General features: G+C 29.2%; 2 protein-coding genes across 13 annotated transcripts; one reads left to right on the top strand and one right to left on the bottom strand.

Annotated features, from left to right (window-relative positions):
* Nucleotides 1-1566: 1566 nt before the first annotated feature.
* LOC145334271 (FMRFamide receptor-like) lies at nt 1567-20383 on the top strand. Of its 11 annotated transcripts, none has more exons than XR_013884790.1 (20): nt 1567-1638; nt 2277-2382; nt 2685-2742; nt 3493-3541; nt 4482-4538; nt 4855-4962; nt 5224-5307; nt 6013-6096; nt 6478-6549; nt 7307-7324; nt 7962-8017; nt 9222-9248; nt 9731-9848; nt 11119-11181; nt 11449-11541; nt 11900-12020; nt 12480-12546; nt 12890-12935; nt 19237-19544; nt 19812-20163. XR_013884790.1 is itself a non-coding variant. In XM_080179658.1 (20 exons), exons 1-20 carry the CDS (start codon nt 1574-1576, stop codon nt 19825-19827), a joined length of 1413 nt encoding a protein of 470 aa, XP_080035784.1. In that variant the 5' UTR covers nt 1567-1573; the 3' UTR covers nt 19828-20383. The 11 variants fall into 11 exon arrangements, 8 of the variants coding, with proteins under 8 accessions (XP_080035784.1, XP_080035786.1, XP_080035780.1 ...); XR_013884789.1 differs by having other exon boundaries at nt 19237-19533; XR_013884791.1 differs by having other exon boundaries at nt 9731-9818; nt 19237-19533.
* LOC145334273 (uncharacterized) lies at nt 13208-17447 on the bottom strand. 2 transcript variants are annotated; one of them, XM_080179663.1, is made up of 7 exons: nt 17359-17447; nt 16996-17048; nt 16648-16707; nt 16160-16309; nt 14940-14989; nt 13643-13675; nt 13208-13420 (listed from the first exon to the last, which is right to left on the bottom strand). In XM_080179663.1, the coding sequence occupies exons 1-7, from the start codon at nt 17419-17421 to the stop codon at nt 13311-13313; spliced, it is 519 nt and encodes a 172-aa protein (XP_080035789.1). In that variant the 5' UTR covers nt 17422-17447; the 3' UTR covers nt 13208-13310. The 2 variants fall into 2 exon arrangements, with proteins under 2 accessions (XP_080035789.1, XP_080035788.1); XM_080179662.1 differs by having other exon boundaries at nt 13208-13435.
* Nucleotides 20384-24734: the final 4351 nt, after the last annotated feature.

The raw sequence follows: 24734 nt of genomic DNA on the forward strand, positions 1-24734 counted from the left end.
ATTAACAACTTTGGGGACTTTTGTCATTCTGATTGATTGGTTCATTGAGTTTAGTGTTCTAAAGTTTCAACCACCAATTGTAATTTACAGAACCGGTAATTTCGTGTATTCAATCAATTTATTGGTTATTGTCTTGTCCCTTTAGATCCTTGGCCATATATACTTCTACCTAATAAAGAATTATAGAGATGTAATGCATTTGAACGACAAAAAAAGAATAAATCAAAAATTGTAAAAAAATGAAGTTTAACCTGTAAAATACAAATTTCATTGTCAAAATACATTATACTGTACTAGGGAGGGGGAGGTCAATGGCAGCAAAAATGACATGTATCGAGATTTTTATTACACCAGTCCCCAAAGTTTTATAAAAACTTTTTTTTTCGTTTGTTTAACAACTTTTGAGACTATTGTTAAAATCTTGATTGTTTTATTAAGTTGAGTTTTCAAACGTTTCGTGGGTTAATTTTGTTTATGGTCATTTGGTATGTACATCAATTTATTGGCCATTGTCTTATCCCTTTAGATCCCTGCAGACAAAATACACAACTCATTTTTTAAACTGTGTCACATTAACTAAATATTGCAATAGATGGGAAAAAGTTATTTATCGCATCGTATTATAGGCAGCTTTCCGCGGATATTAGAATAAAAAAAGAATTTTAACCAGTTTTGTTATCATCTAGGGGCTTAAGGCCCGTAATGTGCAATACATATTTCTGATATATGTGCAAAATTCTCGCGGAATTTTTTTTGCAAAAAGTTTTCTTGGAATTACTTACTCGTATGGAAAAGCCGAGGTGTTTAGACATTGACTGTTAAAAATTATAGGCTATTCTTATATTTACATACACTCTAAGTTCATATTATTATGATGGATATAGGTTTCTATCAGTACTGTATTATAAGTGAGGAATATAAATATGAATTATTATTTTAGTATTTTTATGAAAACACAAAAATTCAAAAATTAGTCGAAAACAGTGAAAAAGCAATTATAGTAAAGTTACAAGAAATAGAGAAAAAAAATCCGCAAACATATTTGTTGAATAATATAAAATAGATTTAAGTTACTTTAAAAATAGGTAGATTTATATATATTTAAATGTATATTAGGTATAAAAATATTATTCTTTAAATATGTTGATTTCTGATTTAGACCTAATAACTTTATTTTTAAAAGTTTTGTTGATTTAATTTTACCTAGAAAATTGCGTGCATGTATGAGAATGAATCATTTTAAAGTTAAAAGTTAAATAAAGAAAAAGAAAAAAAGTTATAATGAAATTGTTTAAATCATGAATAATATATAATATTGGTCAATTCGTTGATTTGGAAGAAGGAAATGGGATGAGTTAAAGGGTGAATGGGTGTATCGTTATTTTAGCCAGCTGCGAGTATTATCAGAGTACATGTATATATGGTTCGACATCCACATAATAATATATTGATTGTTATAATAATTTATGTAAGTTTGATTTTAACAAAGCATTTGATTCTGTTCTTATTACATAGATGAAACAAACTGTATCTATCTATCTATCTAATTATCTTCTATTTAGATTCAAGCAAAATGAATAATTGTTCTATAAAAATGGACTGCAACCTTCTGGACTTGGAGACGTGTACTCCACTTCCGTAAGTTTATATCCATGTATTTATTAATCCATTTATCTATCCATCTATCTATGTATCTCTCCATCTATCTATTTATATATTCATCTTTCTATCTCTCTACCAATCCATTTCTCCTAAAATCTAATATCTACTTTTTTTTACGTCTATCTATTTATCAATCTACCCAACCATAAAGTACAAGTTACCAATAAAAAAAGATAAAATAAAAAAGTAAAGAATTTGAAAAATGGCGCAACAATTTCTTCTTTTTTACATCCATTTTTACTGGATATGGCCAGTTTTATCAAGATAATTAAAATTTTGATGCAATTTTCTGAAATTTTGAAGCAAATTTTTCAGTAATTTTCAATAAACAATTTCCTAAAACTTCTCTTTTTAAAATTAATGAGATATGAATAAAATGCAGTTTATACTAAAGGTATTCATTATATCAAAAATATTTTTATTAACAAACTATTTAATCAAAGCTCTTTTGTGTGTTATAGAAATAGATGTAATTTTATATACACGCAATCTTTAATTATTTTTAATATATTAAAAATATAATAGACTTTTGGTAATCAATTATTCTATCTTGGTATATATCTATTTCTATACATATATCTATCTATAATCTATCAATCTATCTATCTATATAGGAAGGGTCACTATGATATGCTGGCGAATATCCCGGATGAAGAACTGTATTCAAATCTTTATTCTGAGGATGGTTGCTATAACTCCACATTATGGGTCAAAACTAAGGTAATTTTATTACACAACCTTTGTCTAAAAGTCTCTATCGCCTGCAAGAAATGCTATATAAGCTGACATAATAAAAATATTAGAAATGGTTGACATACTGAAAACTCATGTATAGCATAGTAATACAGACAATTTTCCACGAATATTATAATGTAAAATTAAAACCAGTTTTGTTTTAGGCCCCTCCGTTCTCACAAAACTGGTTTTAATGTTATAATTTTTGATTTTAATATCCATGGAAATCTGTCTATAATACTATTCGATATATAACTAGTCTTAATAAAAACTTTTTTGTTTTTTAGGAATTTCAGAATTATGAAGTTTTTCTCAAATATCTGGGAGTTTTGACAGTTTTAACAGGTTTGCCATTTATCTATCTATCTTTGTAAGTCTGTCTAACTATCTATATTTGTCAGTCTGTCTATCTATCTATCTTTGTAAGTCTGTCTATCTATCTATTTTTGACAGTCTGTCTATCTATCTATCTTTGTCAGTCTGTCTATCTTTCTATCTTTGTAAGTCTGTCTATCTATCTATCTTGGTCAGTCTGTCTAGAAAACTACTAAAAAGGTCATAAAACATAAAAAGCAATTCCGTTTTATTTTAATCAATGTTTATTACCTTTTTAGAATATATGTTTTCTTCCCAAAAAGGGTAAAGGCACTAAAAACGGGGGGCGAAGTAATTGCTTTTACTTTTCATGTATTTTCAACTTAAAAATAGATCTTCTGTAATATGAATATAAATTAATCAGTAGTACCTAAAATAAGAGAGAGAAGGGGACATTGGACTGTTTATTACACTAGTCATCAAAATTTTATATTAATGGTTTCTTATTCTCAACAATTTTGGGGGCTTTCATTAAGTTTTGATTGAATATTTCATTAAGTTGAGTGTCCAAACGTTTCAACCACTAATTGTAATCTACAGAATGGGTAATTTTGTGCATCATTATTTGGGAAATAACATAAATTTTTCTGGCATTTTATCCCTTTAGATCCATGATTATTATCATCTTAACTGGAATATTTTTGTCAGATGAAAAAATTACTTTTTACTTTTTTTTTTAAATAATTGTCTATCTATCTATCTATCTATCTATCTGTGTAGGTACCCCTGGAATGCTGGCCAACATATTCAACATAATAGTGCTTGCCAGGTATACAAAAAAACATTAAAGCCAAAGTAGATGTAGCAAAGTAGTAGGAAGCCTGTGTCTTTGCATGTCTGTCTGTACCTTAAAATCTCTTATTTGAAGATAAAGGGGCTAATTTTTTCGCGTATTCTCTGTAAAGATGTGTGTTACTGTTTAGTCAAATGCGCTTATTAAGTCAAACTGTTCTTACACATTTGGTTATAATTAAAAACATTTTGACTTAAAAAGAGCATTTGACTACAACCCAACAGCAACTTTAGGAAAAAAAAGGACGCCATTTATCATCCATTGCCTTATTATTGCCAAATATTAAAAATCTTCTAACAAATATTTGTTATATTTTCTATGCTAGAAGTATATATATACTTTGAAATGATTACTAATGATGTAACCCAAGCAATTCCATTTCTTTGACCATTGACCATATCATATACTCCGGCCTGTGTTCCCAGGGATCTAAAGGGATAAGACAATGACCGATCAATTGATGTATGTACATCACCAATAATACACAAAATTACCCCTTCTGTAGTTTAAAATTAGTTGTTGAAACGTTTGAACACTTAATTTAGTAAACCAACAAATCAAAATGTACCCAAGTCCACAAAATTTTTAAGGCAACGAATAAGGAAACATTATTATAAACCTTGGAGATTAATGTTATAAACAGCCTATTGTACCTCTCGCTCTGCTTTGTCCATGTTAAGCCTAAAGGCTTATATTAGCATTCAATTTTTATGGTTTATGTCGTCATAATATGTAGTATTGTAGATAGATGTGATTAAAGCTATAATGATAATACAACTTAAGCTTTTTGAAGATTAAAAAAAGTTACTTTAAAGATTACCTTTTAGACTATATTATGAGAAAAATAGAGTATTATTCTGTACTATCTATCTATCTACTTATCCATCTATCTATCTATTTATCAATATATTACTAGGAGCGAGATGGCAAACAGATTTAGCCAGCTTTTGATAGCCATTAACATTTGTGATACGTAAGTTAATTATTTTTTGGGTTAAACTCAAATTTAGCTTTAAAATATTCAGACTCGCCAAAAATTCAATTATGTCAACATTCGATAAAAAGTACTGTAGATATCAATTTATTAATGACAGTAACTATTAGGGCTATCATAAATAAATCATTTAATTACCAACTCAAAATAATTAAAAAAAAAGAAGTTTATTTTACATTACAAATTGTTTTATGTAAAGACATTTACAATCCTTAGATGCATATAAAAACTTTTCCAAATATGTTATATGATCAAATGTCTTGCAGATGAATCAATTAGATGTTCCTTTTTTTAGAATCCAGTTACTGTGTGCGGTGTTGGACACAATACGTAACCATTTTCCCTACTCGTATCCCAGTGAGCTCCTACTCATCTACCCCTTTGTTCAGTATCCGGCTTTGAGGTGACACTTTTGTATACTTTCATGTAATACATTTTGATGGATGGGCATTGACTGTTGGAGGGATCATATTTAAGTCTAGTCTGATGTAGCTCTTATATCAGATCTATTAAAATAATAATATAAATTGGGAAGTTTCTTTAGGTTGGTTCTTTCTTTTTCCTTTGTTTGAGACAGACCAAAACATCTAAAAATGAAAGATCTGAACCCAAATTGGAAACAGTTAGTATCTTAATTAGAAATAATTGAAATTCATTATTTTAGGATCTCAATGACAGCAACCATATATCTGATTATCGCTGTTGCTGTGGAAAGATACATTGCTGTTTGTCGCCCACAACATTTCAGGTAATTCTATTTTTTTGTTATATTTTGATATATCATTGTTTTCTTATGTGAATATGTCTGGGTAGAGAAAACTATTTGACGTCAATAACATTTGTTTTTTGTTTGTTGATTTGCTCCAATAACAAAATACATTCCTTGTTGAGTGTACTTTTTATAAATTTTGAAGAGAAAAATATAATATAAATTTTGCGTATAATGTTTCCTTTTTCCATCTATTTTTAGTTGAAACAAAAATTTGTTGCCAAATGGTTTTGCACAAAAACCCATGGATGACAGTCTGAGAATAATAATTTGTCACTTGTACAGCTGAAAGCAAGCACAAAGTTTTCAATACTTAGATGAAATGATATTTTTGTGAAATGAAAAATTTTAACCTTTTTTTGAAAATTATCTATAAAACCATGATTTTACAGTATGGCTGAGATCTGGTTCTGAACACAGTAATAATGTCTGACTGATTATGATTAACAAATAAAATTATCCAATGAGAGGCCATTATTGACCAATGGTAAAATTTATACTGGCCTCTCATTGGCTAATTTTTTTTGTTACGTCATAATCAGTCAGACACTATTACTGTGTTCTCTGGTTCTTATCTAACAGATATGAATCGATTTCAAAGCCATACTGGATAAGGCATTACTGCTATTAATTTTAATTTTAATATAAAATCATAAATAAAACATAAATTTCTTCTGTTTACAGAGAATCCGCACAGGCATCCGACTACAGCAGCCTCAAGTATATCATTCCAAGCATACTACTTGCCTTCATTATCAACTCATCACGGTAATTTACAATTAATTTAACTTATAACAAATATTTTGTCAACTTTTTTCAGATACTATCCTATTATATAAAGTGGTAAGCTTTTTTTGTTCGTAAGGAAGGATCTCACTTACTGCTGAACCGATCTGGTCCTCCTTTATATGGAAGCTTCTTATAGGTTCTAAGATGTTTTTAGGCTAATACATTTTTAGAAAAAGTCTGGGTATGGTTTTAAACGATGTTTCTGCCCTAGAAATTCCTTCAAATATAAAGCCCCTAGATGATAGGGGCGGATACACTAGTTGCTAATAAACTATTGTAATTTCTAAAATATTATCCTATGGACATAATTATTTAAAAAACATTTTATACAAAATCAAATAATTTATATTTTGTGTTTAGATTTATGGAGACCGCTGTACACCAATACTGTTATGATGTGTCACACTGTAACTGTGGAGATTATATTCATCCGTAAGTTTTTATTTCATATTAATAGATGAATAACAATTAAAAATTTATATATTTTCAGAATTTTCTATTGTTTAGGTTTATTATAGAAAAGTATTAACTCATAATTTTAAAAAAATATGTTTGTGCAAAGTTTATGAATACTAAATTTCAGCCATTTTTTTTTTAGCCTTATTTTAGAGGAGCAATTTTTGAGTAACACAATTTTCTTCAAGATAAATAAATAATTAATTAAACCTTATGTAATAGCACAATGATATCATGAAATGATTATATACAGATATTAAATAATTAAATACAAAAAAAAGAGGAGATAAAGTATCAATTAAATGCATCATTAAACTAATGAGATATTATTTATAAATTATAAATGTTGATTATTAAGGACTTGTTAACAAAGCGTTCATGACTAATATAAGTGTTCATATTTTATTGTAAAACTAAATTTTAACATAAACTAAAGCCATGTAATTTTTTACAATTATAAAGTATAAAAAAATCACCTTTCCATTAATTTTAGAAATTAATATTCAAACAATTTTATTGGCTTTTAATAAGAGATTAAAGTCTTTGAAAACACCAATTATAGAACAATTATTTTTAAATCTCAATAACAATCAATTCTAATAATCCACAGACGTGATTTTTATGACTTATTATTTTTTAACATACAAAAAATATAATTGGATTTTATTATTGATATAATACAATAAAAAAACATCAAAATAATTTTCTTAAAAATGTATTTTTATATGCATAGAGGGAAAACTTATGTGAGGTAATTTTAGACCATAGATTCGGTTTTCTAGCTATCTTTGACCCTTTTTCATATGCTTGGCTTTTTACAAAATCATATATTTTTTTTTACTTTATTTGCATGATTTTTAGCTGAATTTTTAGTTATTTTAACAATTTTGCTATAGCTTAACTTTATTAGCATGTTTATAATATTAAAATCTTCTTTATATTATTTTAAAAATTTTTAATTGAAAATTACTTAAAATAAGCATGTTTAACAGAACATTTTCCAAAAAAATATAAGAATCATATTCTTATTTTTATTTTATCTTAGAAGAAGATTAGGTTCATAAATGTAGATTTAAGTTGTAATTATAAGAATTATCTTAAGTTTATGTACCTCATTATAAAGAGATGTACACTTTTTTTAAGGTAATTAAGATTAATATTTAATTTTCAAGAATTTAGTTTTTTTAAACTATTTATATTTTACTATATTTATTTTAATATATATATCTTAGTAGTAGATTTTACAAAAAGTCATAAATGATTTTAGCATGTATTCTCCTTTTAAACATATTTTTCATTTATTTTTGGTATAGTAAAAAGGACAAGCTATACTTTTTAAAGCAATTGAAATCATTGAAGATTTGAATTGATTTGGATTTTTAATTTAGGACAACTGTTTTGCCAACAGAAATGAGAGTACATCATGATTATATTCTTTACTATGGTAAGTAAATTGATAGATAGACATTTAGATAGGAAGATAGATAGATAGATAGATAGATAGATAGATAGATAGATAGATAGATAGATAGATAGATAGATAGATAGATAGATAGATAGATAGATAGATAGATAGATAGATGAATAGATAGATAGATAGATAGATAGATAGATAGATAGATAGATAGATAGATAGATAGATAGATAGATAGATAGATAGATAGATAGATAGATAGATAGATAGATAGATAGATAGATAGATAGATAGATAGATAGATAGATAGATAGATAGATAGATAGATAGATAGATAGATAGATAGATAGATAGATAGATAGATAGATAGATAGATAGATAGATAGATAGATAGATAGATAGATAGATAGATAGATAGATAGATAGATAGATAGATAGATAGATAGATAGATAGATAGATAGATAGATAGATAGATAGATAGATAGATAGATAGATAGATAGATAGATAGATAGATAGATAGATAGATAGATAGATAGATAGATAGATAGATAGATAGATAGATAGATAGATAGATAGATAGATAGATAGATAGATATATAGATAGATAGATAGATAGATAGATAGATAGATAGATAGATAGATAGATAGATAGATAGATAGATAGATAGATAGATAGATAGATAGATAGATAGATAGATAGATAGATAGATAGATAGATAGATATTAGAGCTTGGAAAGAAAAGGTGTAAAAAAGTTTTTGTTTTTATGGTTCCTCTCTTTTACAGTCCATTAAAGACATACACCAACTTTGTAAAACTTTGGGCATGGTGGGGAGAGGACAATGGAAGTAAAACTAATCTACATAATTTACATGTTTTTAAGATAAAGTATTTTGTTTTTAAAAAAAAAGTTTAAGAAAATTAGGTTTATACAAGTTTTAGTTACTAATCATAACTAAAAAGTAAGGAGATTTTACTAATAAGCATAATTGTTTTTTCTTAATAGTATTATCCTTATTTTTTATAATTATGTTAATGTAAAAGTAATCCTTACTTACTTAGTATTTAAGCTACAAAAAGACGAATTTTTGATGGGGGATGTATTTATCTTTAATTAACCTATTTTTATATCCCTGAAAAAAGTATTTAGTGCATCCATAGAAGAAATTAGAAAAAATCTTAAAATTTTTATAAAAAAATCTTTTAATATTCTATATTATTTTTTTATTTTAGGATCTTGGGGATGGACTATTGCTACTGGTAAGCTTTTATTGATATTTTTAACATGCCCCGCGTTTTCTATAATATATAAGGCTTAGATTATCTAAATCTCACTGTTCATATGTCTATCCATCTTTTTATCAATTCTCTATCAACTTTTTAACTAATCTAAATTTCTAACTATCCTTATACCTATCTATCAATCAATTTATCAATCAATCTATCAATCAATCTATCAATCAATCTATCAATCAATCTATCAATCTATCAATCAATCTATCAATCAATCTATCAATCAATCTATCAATCAATCTATCAATCAATCTATCAATCAATCTATCAATCAATCTATCAATCAATCTATCAATCAATCTATCAATCAATCTATCAATCAATCTATCAATCAATCTATCAATCCATTTTTCTACATATCTATCAATCAATCTATCTACATAGCTATCAAAATATCTCTCAATCAATTAATCTATATATCCATATTCCCAACTATCCATTTTTTCCAGGTATGATCCCGTTTGTGTTTCTGGTGGTGTTGAACACAACCATCTACCTGGCGGTCAAGCGTCTGCGCAGCCGGATCAGCGAAAATAGGCATGTCCGCTTTAACAACAACACTAATGGGTATGTGTGAGAGAGGAATGCGCTTGTATAATACATATTGTGGTAAATTAACACATTAGGGGCAAATGGCTGCGCACTTTTTGTTTTCTACACGTCCTTGTTCTATTTTCTTGTAAATTTTTTGTTGTAAAAAAATGGGGATAGATCAATGAAAGATTAGGTATTTAACGCATAGTATTATAGACAGCTTTCCGCAGATATCAAAATGAAATATTATAAGATATTCATGGAAAATTGTCTGTAATGCGTTGCTATACATGTTTTTTTAGTATGGCTGAGAACCGGTTCTAATCCAGCGGATAATAATCAAAGCCATTCTGGAAAATCATTCTCTTCACCTAAATTTTAAAAATATTGTAATTCTAAAAACGAGAAAATTATTTTTCATTGGCATATCCCCACCTCAGATTTTGTAATAACACACTGAACATTATTCAACACCTATAGTCAGAAGCTTAATTAATGATACTAATTGAAATAATTTTTTTGGGCTTATACATTAATTGAAAATGAACACTAAAAAAATAATATACCTCTGGAAAATTGATAATGTCTAACATGTTTAATTTCATTAATAATTCTTATTCTTGTAAGCGATGGATATATATTTATTATACTTGGGTCTCATGTTTTCATGGTATCTAATAAATTGAAACTCGCAGCGGGATAAAATAATGATACCCCTCAATCGAAGAAAAGTGTCGATACATATTTTATAAGAAAACCTTTTAAATGCTGCTAGAGGCCTCTCGGGGCATGGCTGCTAGTTATAAATTTTGTTAGCTTGTCTTTGCTGCGCTACTTATATCCAAGTGTACAACAAATTAATTGGTTGATTTGTACAGAACAAAAAACGCGCAGCCATCTGCCCATAATCTTAAAGCGCATGTAGTATGGCTTATAGAGTTAGAGTAGAGGGGGAATGTCTTGGCTTTAAACTGAGCTTTTTATTAGTTCTTTTAGAATTTTAGTTTGCTTTTAGATCACATAGAGAAAAATGTTTGAATCATGGAAAGAAAATGAAGTAGCGGGTTTCGTCGTATTTTCACAGTAGCTTTTCTCTTATTTTTATCCCCTGTGGGGCTAATACCTAACCCTGCAGGGCAATCATTAACAGTTACCTAACCTAACCTAAACTTAACACATCAAAAGTGAAAATATGACAAAACCTGCTGCTTCGTTTTCTTTCCATGACCAAAACATTTTTTATGCATTTTTTTATTATTTAAATATTTTTTGACAATTTTTTTATTAAATTTGAATAATTTAGACAAACTGTTACAATTGAGATGACTCTTCATGCCGGCACTATTGAACAACATGAAAGATTAAGGTATCTAGTTATCTAGTTAATAATCTATGTTTTATCTGTCTGTATATCTATTTAGTAGTCTTTGCTTTTATCTATCTATCTTTTTAATAAAGTGTTTTTGTATCTGTCTATCTATTAATGAATCTTTGTATGTATGTATGCATCTATCTATCTATCTATCTATCTATCTATATACCTATTTATCTATCTAGACAAAGGCGTATCAAGCAGCAGAACAAAGAGTGTCACCTGACAATTATCTATTTATCTATCTATCTATCTATCTAGGCAAAGACGCATCAAACAGCAGAACAAAGAGTGTCACCTGACCATTGTCCTCCTTACTACAGTAGTAGCCTTCCTCATCTGCCATTTACCAAGGTAACTTCAAACATCCATACACACCATTCGTTTAACTTCATAAAAGTATCTTTCAAAGTCATTTCAGAGTCTAATCGTTTAAGGCCTTCAGCTAATCTTTATACAGCATGAACACTAAAAAAGTATGATTTAGGGTTTACAGCCCTTATTTCTTAATGTATCATCAAAAGTAGCATATGTTCTTGTTCTCTATACAATTTTACACCAGAAAAAGAAAAAAAATGACTTTCAAATATATTTTAAATCCAAAGTTTCTGAAAAGCTTTTGAGAAAAATACTTTTTTTTTATGGGTCATGCTATATGTAGTAGTAGACTTGTTCCCCTACCATTGATCTATCCCTATATAATATTATTTAGGATCTTGACAAGTGTGTACGAGGCAGTGCAGATGAACAAGACCCTTGCCTGCAGAAAGAAAGGGATGGACGCTGTACAGCTGGGCTTCTTATTCCCACTAGCAATCACTCAGTACCTTATGGTGAGTGATGGATAGATAGATAGATAGGTAGATAGACAGCCAGACAGAGAGACAGACATAAAGAGAGAGAGAGAGACAGACAGACAGACAGAAAGATAGACAGACAGACAGATAGACAGATAGACAGACAGATAAACAGACAGATAGACAGACAGATAGACAGACAGACAGACAGATAGACAGACAGATAGACAGACGGATAGACAGACAGATAGACAGACAGATAGACAGACAGATAGACAGACAGATAGACAGACAGATAGACAGACAGATAGACAGACAGATAGACAGACAGATAGACAGACAGATAGCCAGACATACAGAGAGACAGACAGATAGATAGATAGATTAGCCATATAGACATATGATAAGACATTGTAATAGAAACAGTAAGCCATCTAGATAGAAAGACATCTAGAAAACTAGATATATAGATATATAATTTCTATCTTTTTTTAGGTGTTCAATGCAAGCTCCAACTTTGCAATCTATATTTTCACATGTGTTCCTTTCAGAAAAGCTATAGGTAAGCATATCTTCTTGGAAATATTTGGGGGGAGAAAGTAATGTAAATTCTATATTATCAACTCCCTTCCTGCACATTTATAAACCTTTTTGAATTATGTAATATTTGAGTGGCTTTTTTACTAGTAATCTTTAGGGATAAGACAATGGGCGATAAATTGATAATTATCCCCAATGATAACAAAATTACCCTTCTGTAGAATAATTATATGGTTTATACACTGAACTAACAATTAACAAAGTGCCCAAAGTTTTTGAGCCAATGAATAAGAGGACATGATCATAAAACTTTGGGTACCACTATACTATTAAAAGTAATTCTAACAATATTTTTTTTATTTTAGTTCAAATGATAAACACATGCACTGAGTGGCCAAGATTGACTCAAGGGTTAGTAATCTTTCAACAGAATGAAAAGTAATACAAAGTAATAAATAGTAATAACTACAAGTAATCAATAGTAATCTAGTAATATATCCCTTTAATTTAAACTAGTAAATTAACAATAATTTTGGATTTTAATCATAGAATAGCTTTACAAGTTTTAATAAGATAAAACTAAATTTTTTCAATAACTAAAAAGCTGTTAAACGTCCTACTTTTTTGCCTGTAGATGTAGAAAAATAGATGATTTATTCAAAATTTTATTTATTCAAAGTATATTATATTGCATTGCTCAATTAAATAATTATTCAGTAATATAATGAATACATAAAACTTAATATTAATAGATAGATAGGTATTAAAGATAGCTAGAGAGATAGATTATCCATAAAAAATAGGCTGAACACATTGATAGCTTCCATATTGATAGCAACATTTTCTTGATGAGCCACAGTCTCTGTCTGTTTGGCAGTAACCTCCATTATTATATCCTCCATTATTGTAGCCTAGATAGATAGATTATTTCAGTATATGTCTGTTTGGCAGTAACCTCCAATACTATATCCTCCATTATTATAGCCTAGATAGATAGATTGATAGAGTCTATGTCTGTCTGTCTTTCTAGATAGATTGATTGATAGATAAATTAATAGAAAAATAGATAGATATATAGATAAATAAATAGATCAATAAATTTTAATAAAGATTTTTACCTGTATCATATCCAGGGTTGAAGCCAGAACCTCCTAAAATAAGAAATTATAAAATTTTTTTTATATATAGATACATGACTCATTTAATTAAGGGGGGGTTCTTTAATGCAACCATCTCGTAATCAGTGAGCAAATGACACTTAGAATTCGAATTTCGATCTAAACTTTTGCATGAGTAATCCTTGGTAGGTCTATTTTCCCTAAATCGAACAAAAAGTTGGAAAAGTAACGGCTAGCGGCTCAGCTGTTCAGCCGTTTTTAGCCTATTTTCAGGGTAAATCCATCATCAATTATGTAGGAATCAACTTTTTAAAACATATTTTTGGTTTAATTCATGTTTTCAAATGATAGCAATAACCATTTTTAAAACTTCTAGTACCAACAGCTACCGTGTAGAACCGTTTGATAGCGTTTTGGAGTAGAAAAGAGTATTATGTTGAGAGAGGTTTCGTGACTAATTTGCAATATAGATATCAAAAAAATGACAAAACAGCTGAGCCGCCAGCCGTTAGCCGTTACTTTTCCAACTTTTTGTTCGATTTAGGGAAAATAGACCTAAAAAGGATTACTCATGCAAAATTTCAGATGGAAATTCGAATTCTAAGTGCCATTTGCTCACTGATTACGAGATGGTTGCATTAAAACCCCCCCCCCTTAATTAAAAATTAATAAGTTAAAAATTCTAAAGAAAACACTTAAAAACATTATAATATATCACTTATGAATTTCATAAAAATATCATATTTTTAAATTAATAAAAATAAAAATTACTTTTCCTCTACAGAAAATTTTTTAAGAGAATCAGTATCATATTAAATTCGATATAAAGAATTAAGATTCCTTTATATAAAATATTTTATTAACCTCTTATATAGTATTTGTATAATATAATAATATATGTATTTATATATAGGTTTTGTTTCATGACTGACCGACTAACGTTCCAATTAAGTCATATATTAGATACACAAAAAAATAGTTGTCATCTTAAATAGCAGCCGAGAAATTCATATTTCTAACTGACAAACAGATATTATGAATTATAGAGTATCTTCGCTATATTTTGGAACAGAATTTTTATTCCAGTAGAACCGATCTATATCCGTTGGATTAGGACCGGTTCTCAGCCATACCAAAAATTGCATCGTATTACTGACAATTTCCACGAATAAAAGCCAGAGCCTTCGGCCAAGTGGGGCTAACAAAATTGGTGTAAATCTTTTTAATTTACATTTTAATATCCGCGGAAAGCTGTCTATAATACGATGCTTTGGATAACTATTCTAGTTCAACTCACCATAATGATAGCCACCATTTCCATAGCCATCATTGTAGCCTCCAGTTGGTCTAAATAGATAGATAGATGGATAGTTAGTTAGATAGAAATAGATTCATCGATTGGTAAATATGAACAGATAGACAGACAGATAGATAGATAGATAGCACAATTGATTATTTTGTTAATAGATAAAATAAACGATTAAAAAAAGTATTTAGCATTATATGTATTTAACAACAATTTTATTAGAAAAAATAAATTAAAATTCTTCCATACTTAACATAATAAGAGCGTATAAAAAGTATTTTGAAATGATGATTAAAAAGCTCAATTAATGCAAAACTTAAATTTTAATTTTGTTACTAGTCTCATAGTCAGGGATCTAAAGGGATAAGGCAATAGCTGATGATTTGATGTACCTCCCCAATTATAAAACATAAAATTATAACTTCTGTAGATTAAAATTAGTGGTCACATAACTTGATAAACCAACCAATCAAAATTCAATGAAAGTCCCCAAAGTTGTTAAGCTACTAACGGATAAGAAAATGTTTTCTTAAAACTTTGGGGCCTAGTGTAATAAAATGGCCAACTATCCCTCCCTCTCTGATTTGATTTTGTTGCTATGCTTATAATATTTTTCTATCCTAGTTGCCTATTAAAAATAATCTCTTTTTCACTGAAATCGGATAGAATTTTAAAAGAAAACTCAATCAACCCTTTCCTCATTTCATCTTTGTGAGATAAGCTTAAAAATCATCTTTTCTGCTTAGGAGTTATTTCTAAGAGAATATTCTAAGAACGTTTTTAACTAATACTAAAATTGTTTTACTTCTAAAGAACACGATGGGGACCTTTATTGGATTTTGATTAGTTTGTTCATTAAGTTAAGTGTCCAAATGTTTCAACCACTAATTGTAATCAACAATTTTGTGTATCATCATTGGGGATGTACAACAATTTATCGGCCATTGTCGTATCCCTTTAGATCCCTGGGTATATGGGCATATAAAATAGTATAGATTGGTGCATAGATTATTGAATTGGTTTCATGTACTCTAATGAAGTGATACTCCCAGCTGGCTAAAATAAGGATATACTCAATCCACTCCCTTTACCCAATCTGCCCCCCTCCAACTGAAAGAACAAACTGACCAATAAATGAGTCCCCTATTAGCAACCAAAACTGACGGCAAATTACCTCTGTCAATTTATCCATGTATATTAAATCCAATCACCTGTCATATCTTGAGGCCCGTTTCTTCCTGCCATAGGTCGGGGGACAGCTGCCCTGATTTTCTACATATCCGCCGCCATTATAGTTACCGCCGTTGTTATAATTACCACCGTTATTATAGTTACCGCCGCCGCCAATATAATTACAGCATCTATAAATAAGAGAAATTTTCAAAAAGGCAACCATGCAAGGGTCGGGTGCTTTTTTACAAAGTGCCTAGCGAGCCCTGCAACCCACCTCCTCCTTTATAATTGAAGTGAAACTATGGGGGGTAGTTTTTCCCATGCCCAACCCCTGCGGGGCTACCCAATACCCGATGCAACCTAGCCTGATCTTACATAAAGTAATAAAAAACTCGAATACCTAAAACTACCTTAAATTCAAAGAGGAGTGTGGGTTCTGAGTTCGACTAGGCACTTTGAGGAAAACTGCTAAAAATTTTTGTAAGTAGCGCAGCTACTCTAAAATTAGAGTATGTCCGTATATCACCTGTTTTCTGTGCTGCAACAACGCCTAGCTCTGTCTACGTCATACCGACAATTATCATCCCTTAATAGATAGATAGATTACTGGATAGATAGATATATTGAACTGTAAATTACTCTGGTACCCAAAGTTTTATAATCACTTTATCTTATTAGTTGGGCCAATAACTCTGGGTACTTTTGCTGACTAGAATTGTCCAAACTTTTAAGCCAATAATTTAAATCTACAGGAGGGGTAATTTTGTTCATTAGCGATGGGAATTTACATCAATTTAGCTTCAATTGTATTATCCCTTAAGATATATCTATTAAAAGTAGGGTAGATATTTCATTTGAAAATAAATAGTTTTACCTGCAACTGTTATTTCCAAAGATATTACCAAACCAACCAAAAGTCCTGGTATCCTAGAAAAAAAGCATAAATTTTTTTATATAAGCAGCCTTAAACCATTCTAGGACCTATGTAAAGCTTCCCTCAAATGGAGAACTCAGTTGGTTTAGTCGTTGTCAAACTTAAGCTACAGAAAAAAACCTTACTGTTTTATATAAAATGAAATCAAGTTTTATAATACTTTGAATTAAATAGATTTTCATAAAAGTTGAGATCAAAATTCAAATGTCACACTAAATCTTGCAAGTTTACATTTGTTAAGTTGGGTATTCAAATTTTATACCTTTCTATATAACTCTCTATTTATCTATCTATCTATTTCACCTGACTTTTAACAGTATACAGACAGGATAAAATAACCAGACATAATACTGCTATGTTCTTCATTCTTACAATTCAAATCAACTAATGCAAATATTTCCTAATCCAAAAGAGTTTTCAATGCTGGTTTGCTTGGTAAGGGAAAGGTTTGCTTGAAAAATGAATGTAATTCATAAAAACTTTTCCAGTATTGCTTCCAAACCGATTAATATCCACTAGATTAGGACCAGTTCTCAGCCATACTGAAAAATCATGAATCGTGTCGTAATACAGATAATTTTCCACGAATATTAAAATAAAAATCATGAAATTAATAACAGTTTTATAAACAAAAGTGGTTTTTAACTTACATTTTTTTCATTTTAATATCCGCGTAAAGCTGTCTATAATACGATGCGATAAATAACTATTCTTTTCAAATTAATTATCTTTGTCCATTGATTAGCTTATTTACTTAAGGGGCTCATTGTTAGGGATTTCCAAGAAATTAGAAAATTTTGGGGTTTACTTTGAGTGGTTTTTTGACAACATTCAACAAAAAGTTTTTAGAACCTCGTCATAAACAAAGAAAATAAACTTTATCTACCAAGAATCCAAAGGGATAAGACATTAAACAACAAATTTAAGTTCATCCCCAATGATGATAAATAAAATTATGAATATTAAACGTTGGGTACCAGTATAATTTACAGTCATATGTCTTCTATCTTTAAATAGATAATATAAAAACTGCGTTTCGGCCTTACTCAACTTTTCTAATCCAGTTTTTTGTGTATGTCTATCAATCTAATGGTTTTCCAACTTTTTTCTTAGAAAAAAGGATTTCTGTACAAATTACCTATCTATCTATCTACCTAATTTCTAAAGAGGCCTGACCAAGTTAAGAAGTTATACTAAGTTTTGTTTGTCTAACTAAATTGACAGAAAACCAATGTAAACAACACAAAAGTGTTTATAAAATCTTGTAAAACTTTTCTGCTGTTTTTCGAGGGATGGGCAAATGGGCTGTCTATTACACTAGTACCCAAAGTTTTATAATAATGCCTTCTTATTTGTCGGTTTTTCTTCATTGAATTTGATTGGTTAGTTAACTAAGTTAAGTGTGCAAACCATTATTTGTGTTTCTTTGAATATAATTTAGCTAGTTTTGAAATTATTTGAACTTGAATGCATTAACACCTAACTTACTAACTAACAAGTAAAGCATACAAGCATTTTTGTAATACATATTCTAAAATCTCTAAAAAAAATCTTACAGTGCTCAATAGTTAGTTTTAAATTTTTGAAGTGAATTAATATTGTTCCGTTGAAAGTTTTAGACTATTTTACAGGGGGGTTGGTTGATATTCCAGAAAAAAAAGAATAGTTTAGATAGCTAATGATTTTGATATAAATAAGGATCTTTCAAGAATTAGGCCTAAAAAAGCTTAATCATGTAGAAATTTGGACTTTTTGTGAAAATCAACAAATCTTAAAAACAACGCATTTTCGAAGATTTTTATTTGCTTTGCCTATTAAATAATGAAAAAATATTTATCTTAAAACTTTTGACTAGTCAAAATGAATCATAATTGAGATTTATTGCGGAGTTTACATACAATTTTATGTATTAATAGCGGATAGCCCCTACCATTAAGAATCTGTATTAGAAAGGGCACAGAAAAGCTTAAAACCATCCCAAGACTAAAATCTAAAAATCAAATATTCTAAAATCATGTCTGGGCCAATGTTAAACATACATGAAATATATATAACCCAATCATTCCATTTCAGTAGCTAATCAGATTTTACACAAAAATGTCTACTACTTTAGGTAAAACAATTTCTCCTAAAATTATATGAAAAAGAAACTGAAAGATTACTAAGGCACAACTATTATAGGTTTAACTCCCTCTCCCTGTCATGCGATAAATCCTTTGAAAACCAGTCAACCCACCAAACCCAAAGTCAAAAAGAGCCTAGCGGACAAAATTGTAACTAAGTGTTTCCTGACTATAATGTTCCCTGTGTCCTACAAATCGGTGGAATCAAATGTCGTCGTCTTCAAAAAACTCAAAAATGTCGTCTTCTTCATGTGTGTAAAGATTACTAAGGTGCCGCAACTGTTGTAGTGTCAACATCCTGGTGGTTAAGCTGTCCTCCCCATTCTGTCACCGCACAGCCGGCTCTGCTAGCCAGGTAGGAGAGAAGTACGTCAGATTTTTGGTGTAGCACAGCTGCTCTATAATTAGGTTCTGTCCATCAGTATGTAAAATTAGTTTTATTTGGAGGTTTCATGATTTTTATTGTTTTTGTGTCTGTCTCTTTTTTGCTGTAGGGCTATTTTGTTCTAAATACTATTTTTTTATTTCCCTATTTCTTTGCTATTAAAAGACACTGTTATCCTTGTTTTTTTTTCTTCATTCAATATCTTGCGAATTAAAATTTTCAAAAGTTAATATTTAATATCTTTTCAGGAAAACCTTGAGCTAAACACAATATCACAAAAATCCCAAGAGGACTCAGGACAAAATAAACAATAAATTGAGCCGGCCACCAAGTGGACTAAATTTTAACTAAAATGTGAAGTGAAACTTATCTTTTTGTGAATTTAGTTGAGTTTATTTTTTATATTATTTTAGATAAAAAATATTGAAAAAAAAACAAGAAAAATATTTAAGAAGTAAATTGTGATTTAACTGTATATAAAATTATAAATATATTTTTGTATAAAAAGATAAAAAAATTCTATATATTTAAAATTTTCACCATAACAATTTAATTAAAACTTGATATTATTAAAGTAAAAATTAAAGTTTCTATATATTATATATATATTAATGTGTTAATGTCGTGAAACTAATTTCCAGTATGGCTTCGATACCTATTAATATCCGCTGGATTAAAACCGGTTCTGAACCATACTGAAAAATCATGTATAGCATTGTATAACAGTAAATTTTCCTCGAAAATGAAAATAATAATCAAAAACTAATACCAGATTTGTTAGCCTTGGCCTTCGGACCGTATCGGCTAACAACACTGGTTTAATTCCTATACTTTTCATTTTAATATCCGAGGAAAGCTGTCTATAATCTAGCCATTACAAAATAACATGGACAATAATATCCATAAGTGGTGCAGCAATATCAAAATTACAACATTGTAAGAATTAAGAAACAGGAATAAAAAGGGTCAAGACAATGGTTGATAAATTGATATACATCCCTAATACTGATACACAATGTTACCCTTACTGTAGATGGCATTTAGTGGTTGAAAGGTTTGAACACTCAATCTAATGAATCAACCAATCAAAATTCATTAAAAGTCCCCAAAATATTTAAACCAACGAATAAAACTTTGGGGACTAGTGTGATAAACAGTCCAATGTCCCCTCCCTCCTTGGTAATCAATAACTTTTTTTATACGTGACATAATTTTAATTATAGAGTAACTTCGCTACTAAAGATATCAAAATTAATTTTTGTTACAGATTATATGCAAATTCCATTAAAGGTACTATAAAGTGTTTTGATAAGGTTAAAATGTATTTATTTTTAATAGCATTATTTAGGCCATTTTTGTGACAGACCCCAAAATTGTCCCTGTGACGGCATAGAAATGAGGGAGATGAGAGGAGAAGTTGGAAAGAAAACCTATAAAAAAGGAGATTGATAATCCCTCATTTTTCTGACGTCACATGGATGATTTTTGACACAATTTGGGCTTTGTCATTAATAATTTTACATATCTTAAATTTTAAAATAATATTTTGTAAAATAAATCTTAGTAAAATTTAAGTCATCATGTCAAATAACATTTTTTTCATTAAAAAAGATCATAAAAAATCATCTTATTTTTCATTTAAAACAAAAACTATGCTTATTTTTTTATAACATTCCTATAAAAAGACTAAAGAAGCCAAAAAATACATTACTATATAATTGTAATATAATTTTATCTTCTACAAGAACAATGTTTGTATAAGTCGCCTAACAATAAAGTTAACTAATTTTTGATCTATTGGGATAAGACAATGTCCAATATTTATCCGCTATATATAATAGTTTTAATCTTAAAATTTGTTAATATTAATATCCGCGGAAAGCAGTCTAAATACGATGCGATAAATAACTTTTATCAACTCTTTAATAATCTTATGTTGACTGAACTGACATGCCCTAGTTATAGAGTAGCTGCGCTACTTGAAATATTCAAAAAGAATAACAAAAAATTTAGATCTTTTATTTAGAAAAAAAACTAAAAATATTATTTTATTGAAAAAAATGAAAGACTGTTATATAAATTATTTTATTTAATAAAAAAGGTTGTGTTTTATAACTTAGCATTAGTAGTCAGGGAGGGTGGGGACATTGGGCTGTTTTTTACACTAATCCCTTAAGTATTTTAATAACTTTGGGGACTTTTATTAAATTTTAATTGGTTTGTCCATTAATTTCAATTTATGAAGGGGGTAGTTTTGAGTATCATCATTGGGGTAATGCATAGATTTATCAGCCATTGTCTTATCCCTTTAGATCCCTGATTAGTAGTGGCGCAGCTACTACTTTGTAACTAACCAGTAAATCTATATTCAATTTTTTCATAGATTTTTTAAAAACTAGAATATCATAAGCTTGTTATCGCTGCGCTACTTGAAGACAAACTTGCCTTTGTAACTGTATTTTTCAGTATGACTTCAAAGCCGATTAATATCCGCTAGATTAAAACCAGTTATCAGTAAAATCATGTATCGTATCCTATTATAGACAATTTTCTAAAAAGATTGAAATGAAAAATCATAATATCAATACCAGTTTTGTTGCCCGGGCCTTTGGCCCCTCGGGGCTCACAAAACCGAAATTAATCTTATTTCTTTTTTCTTTTTATATCCGCGGAAAGTTGTTTATGATACGATGCGAAAAATAACTTTTATTAATTTTATTTCTATAAATAAATAAAATTAAATCATCTTCTACAGAAAATTAAAATCAACTTTTATATTCTAAAAATAAAATTTTAAAGAAAAGTGTAAAAATAAAATATTGTACCTCAAAAAGAAATTAAAATGGTTGTATTTATAAAAGTTCTGTAATAAATTAATTATTTTAAATTGTAATAAAGTAATCAAATTAAAATATTTAAAATACTGATGGATGAAATTAAAATCCGCAAAATTTAATTATAAAGATATTGTTATTATATAATTGTTTGTAAATTATTAAGCAATAATAAATTCATGTATTTAACCCATTAGTGCCGAGCGCCACTTTTATGGGCCGATCGAGCTGAAAGTTTCAGGGAAGCTTTATAATGGTCAAAACGGAATTCGTATTTTTTTGTTTTGCTCTAGTGGCGTGCACAGGAAAGTTGCAATAAAACCCGGTTCGGCGTGAGTAAAAAAACCTTGCGGCATTAATAACCGTTTTTGGCCCTTTTTGGTGCTTTCCCCCGGCATTAAAGCCCGTTTGCGACCTAAATACCCGGTTTTTTGGCGCGAAAAGTTAAAAATGTAATTTTTGAACGCCCAAAGTGAGATGAACACTTTTTAGAACTTTGATACGATCCGTAATTGAAAACTACACAACCTCATGTAATCTATAGAGCTACAAGTAATATACGAAGCGATTTATATCACATTTAAGATTTTGGCTATAGGTGCCGCCGTTTTCGGTTAAAAAAGCCCATTTCGAGGAAGTTTTAAAACTTTTGCTAATATTTGTATTGATAATAATGGGAGGGATATTGATAATGTAATTGTTGAACGTCCAAAGTGAATTATAGAGAAGCAATTATTCTATTACTATCAGTAATTGACAAATATATAAAAAAAATGTAACTAACTATCTATCTATTGTATTATCATTGAGGACCAACATCAATTTATCGTCCATTGTCTTATCCCTGTAGATCTGTCTATCTATCTATCCATCCATCCTTTTATTTATCTATCTATCAATTGTAATATCATTGAGGACCAACATCAATTTATCGTCTATTGTCTTATCCCTATAGATCTGTCTATCTATCTATCTATCCATCCTTTTATTTATCTATCTATCTATTGTATTATCATTGAGGACCAACATCAATTTATTGTCCATTGTCTTATCCCTATAGATCTGTCTATCTATCTATCTATCCATCCTTTTATTTATCTATCTATCTATTGTATTATCATTGAGGACCAACATCAATTTATTGTCCATTGTCTTATCCCTATAGATCTGTCTATCTATCTATCTATCTATCCATCCTTTTATTTATCTATCTATCAATTTTAATATCATTGAGGACCAACATCAATTTATCGTCCATTGTCTTATCCCTATAGATCTGTCTATCTATCTATCTATCAATCCTTTAATTTATCTATCTATCAATGATATTTATCATTGGGAAATAAAGAAATTTTTACATTTGAAGAGAATAATAAATGATAAGAAATATCTAATATATCTAATGGTTGAAAAGAACCCATTAGTGCCGAACCGGGCAATAAAACTTTCGGGTATTTTTACTCACGCCGAACCGGGCCTATATAGAACGTAAAAAAACGATAAAAAAATCATATAAAAAATAATAATTTGAATAAAACGAATTCACAAATGAATGTAGTTGCCAATAAACTTTAAATTTCACGAAAAAAATCACTAACTTTACTTCATAAACAAAAAAGTTAGGAGGGGTATTTTAAATCACCTTGTTTTTCTGGGTTCACACATTTTCGATGAAAGATTGTGGCCGACATAATAGATAGAAACGCTTCTCTCTGGGGGGAATTGAAAAACAGCGCAGTAAAGGGTAGGCTCAAGCGAGCATGATGCAATCTTAAAACTGGAAACCGGTTTATTTTGGCATTTTCTGGAACCGGGCGTTAAAACCCGGTTCGTCACTAATGGGTTAAAATCATTTTTTTTATTCCTTACTTGTTCTCTCATTCGATGGGTTAAAAACTTTAAAGACTTTTAGAAAATCTTGATTTGACTTTTCAATAAACAGTTTTGATCTACAGAAGGGGTAATTTTGTTTATCATAGTTATGGATGTACAGTAGACCCTCCCCATATTCAACTTTAGTTTTTAAAAGAAATAAGAATTTTTTTTAGGAGGTATTTTTATTGATTTGCGGTTCTTTAAGGGTGGAAGTATCCTCCCCCAAAAAATAGGTATAATCCTTTTCATGACCAATACGAATCTTCACCTTAAAGGAGAACCATATCGGTCCAGTGGTTATTAGTATTTAATAACTATTTGCAGGGAGAGGACATTGGGTTGTTTATTGTTCGTTGGCTCAATAACCTTGGGGACTTTTATTAAATCTTAATTGGCTTGTTTATTAAATTGAGTGTCCACATGTTTCAACTAATAGTTGTAATCTACAGAAGGAGTAATTTT

Source organism: Acartia tonsa, chromosome 12 (genome assembly GCF_053477335.1).
Source record: "Acartia tonsa isolate MP-2025a chromosome 12, ASM5347733v1, whole genome shotgun sequence".
Taxonomy (NCBI): domain Eukaryota; kingdom Metazoa; phylum Arthropoda; class Copepoda; order Calanoida; family Acartiidae; genus Acartia; species Acartia tonsa.

What these genes read in the sequence shown, in the direction of transcription:
- LOC145334271 (XM_080179654.1), top strand. Translation starts at nt 1,574, where the DNA reads ATGAATAATTGTTCTATAAAAATGGACTGCAACCTTCTGGACTTGGAG. An exon ending in GCCATTAACATTTGTGATAC is followed by an intron (nt 4,539 to 4,854) that starts GTAAGTTAATTA and finishes TCCTTTTTTTAG; the next exon opens with AATCCAGTTACTGTGTGCGG. An exon ending in CTCATCTGCCATTTACCAAG is followed by an intron (nt 11,542 to 11,899) that starts GTAACTTCAAAC and finishes AATATTATTTAG; the next exon opens with GATCTTGACAAGTGTGTACG.
- LOC145334273 (XM_080179662.1), bottom strand. Translation starts at nt 17,421, where the DNA reads ATGAAGAACATAGCAGTATTATGTCTGGTTATTTTATCCTGTCTGTAT. An exon ending in CGGGCCTCAAGATATGACAG is followed by an intron (nt 14,990 to 16,159) that starts GTGATTGGATTT and finishes CTATCTATTTAG; the next exon opens with ACCAACTGGAGGCTACAATG. An exon ending in AAATGGTGGCTATCATTATG is followed by an intron (nt 13,676 to 14,939) that starts GTGAGTTGAACT and finishes TTCTTATTTTAG; the next exon opens with GAGGTTCTGGCTTCAACCCT.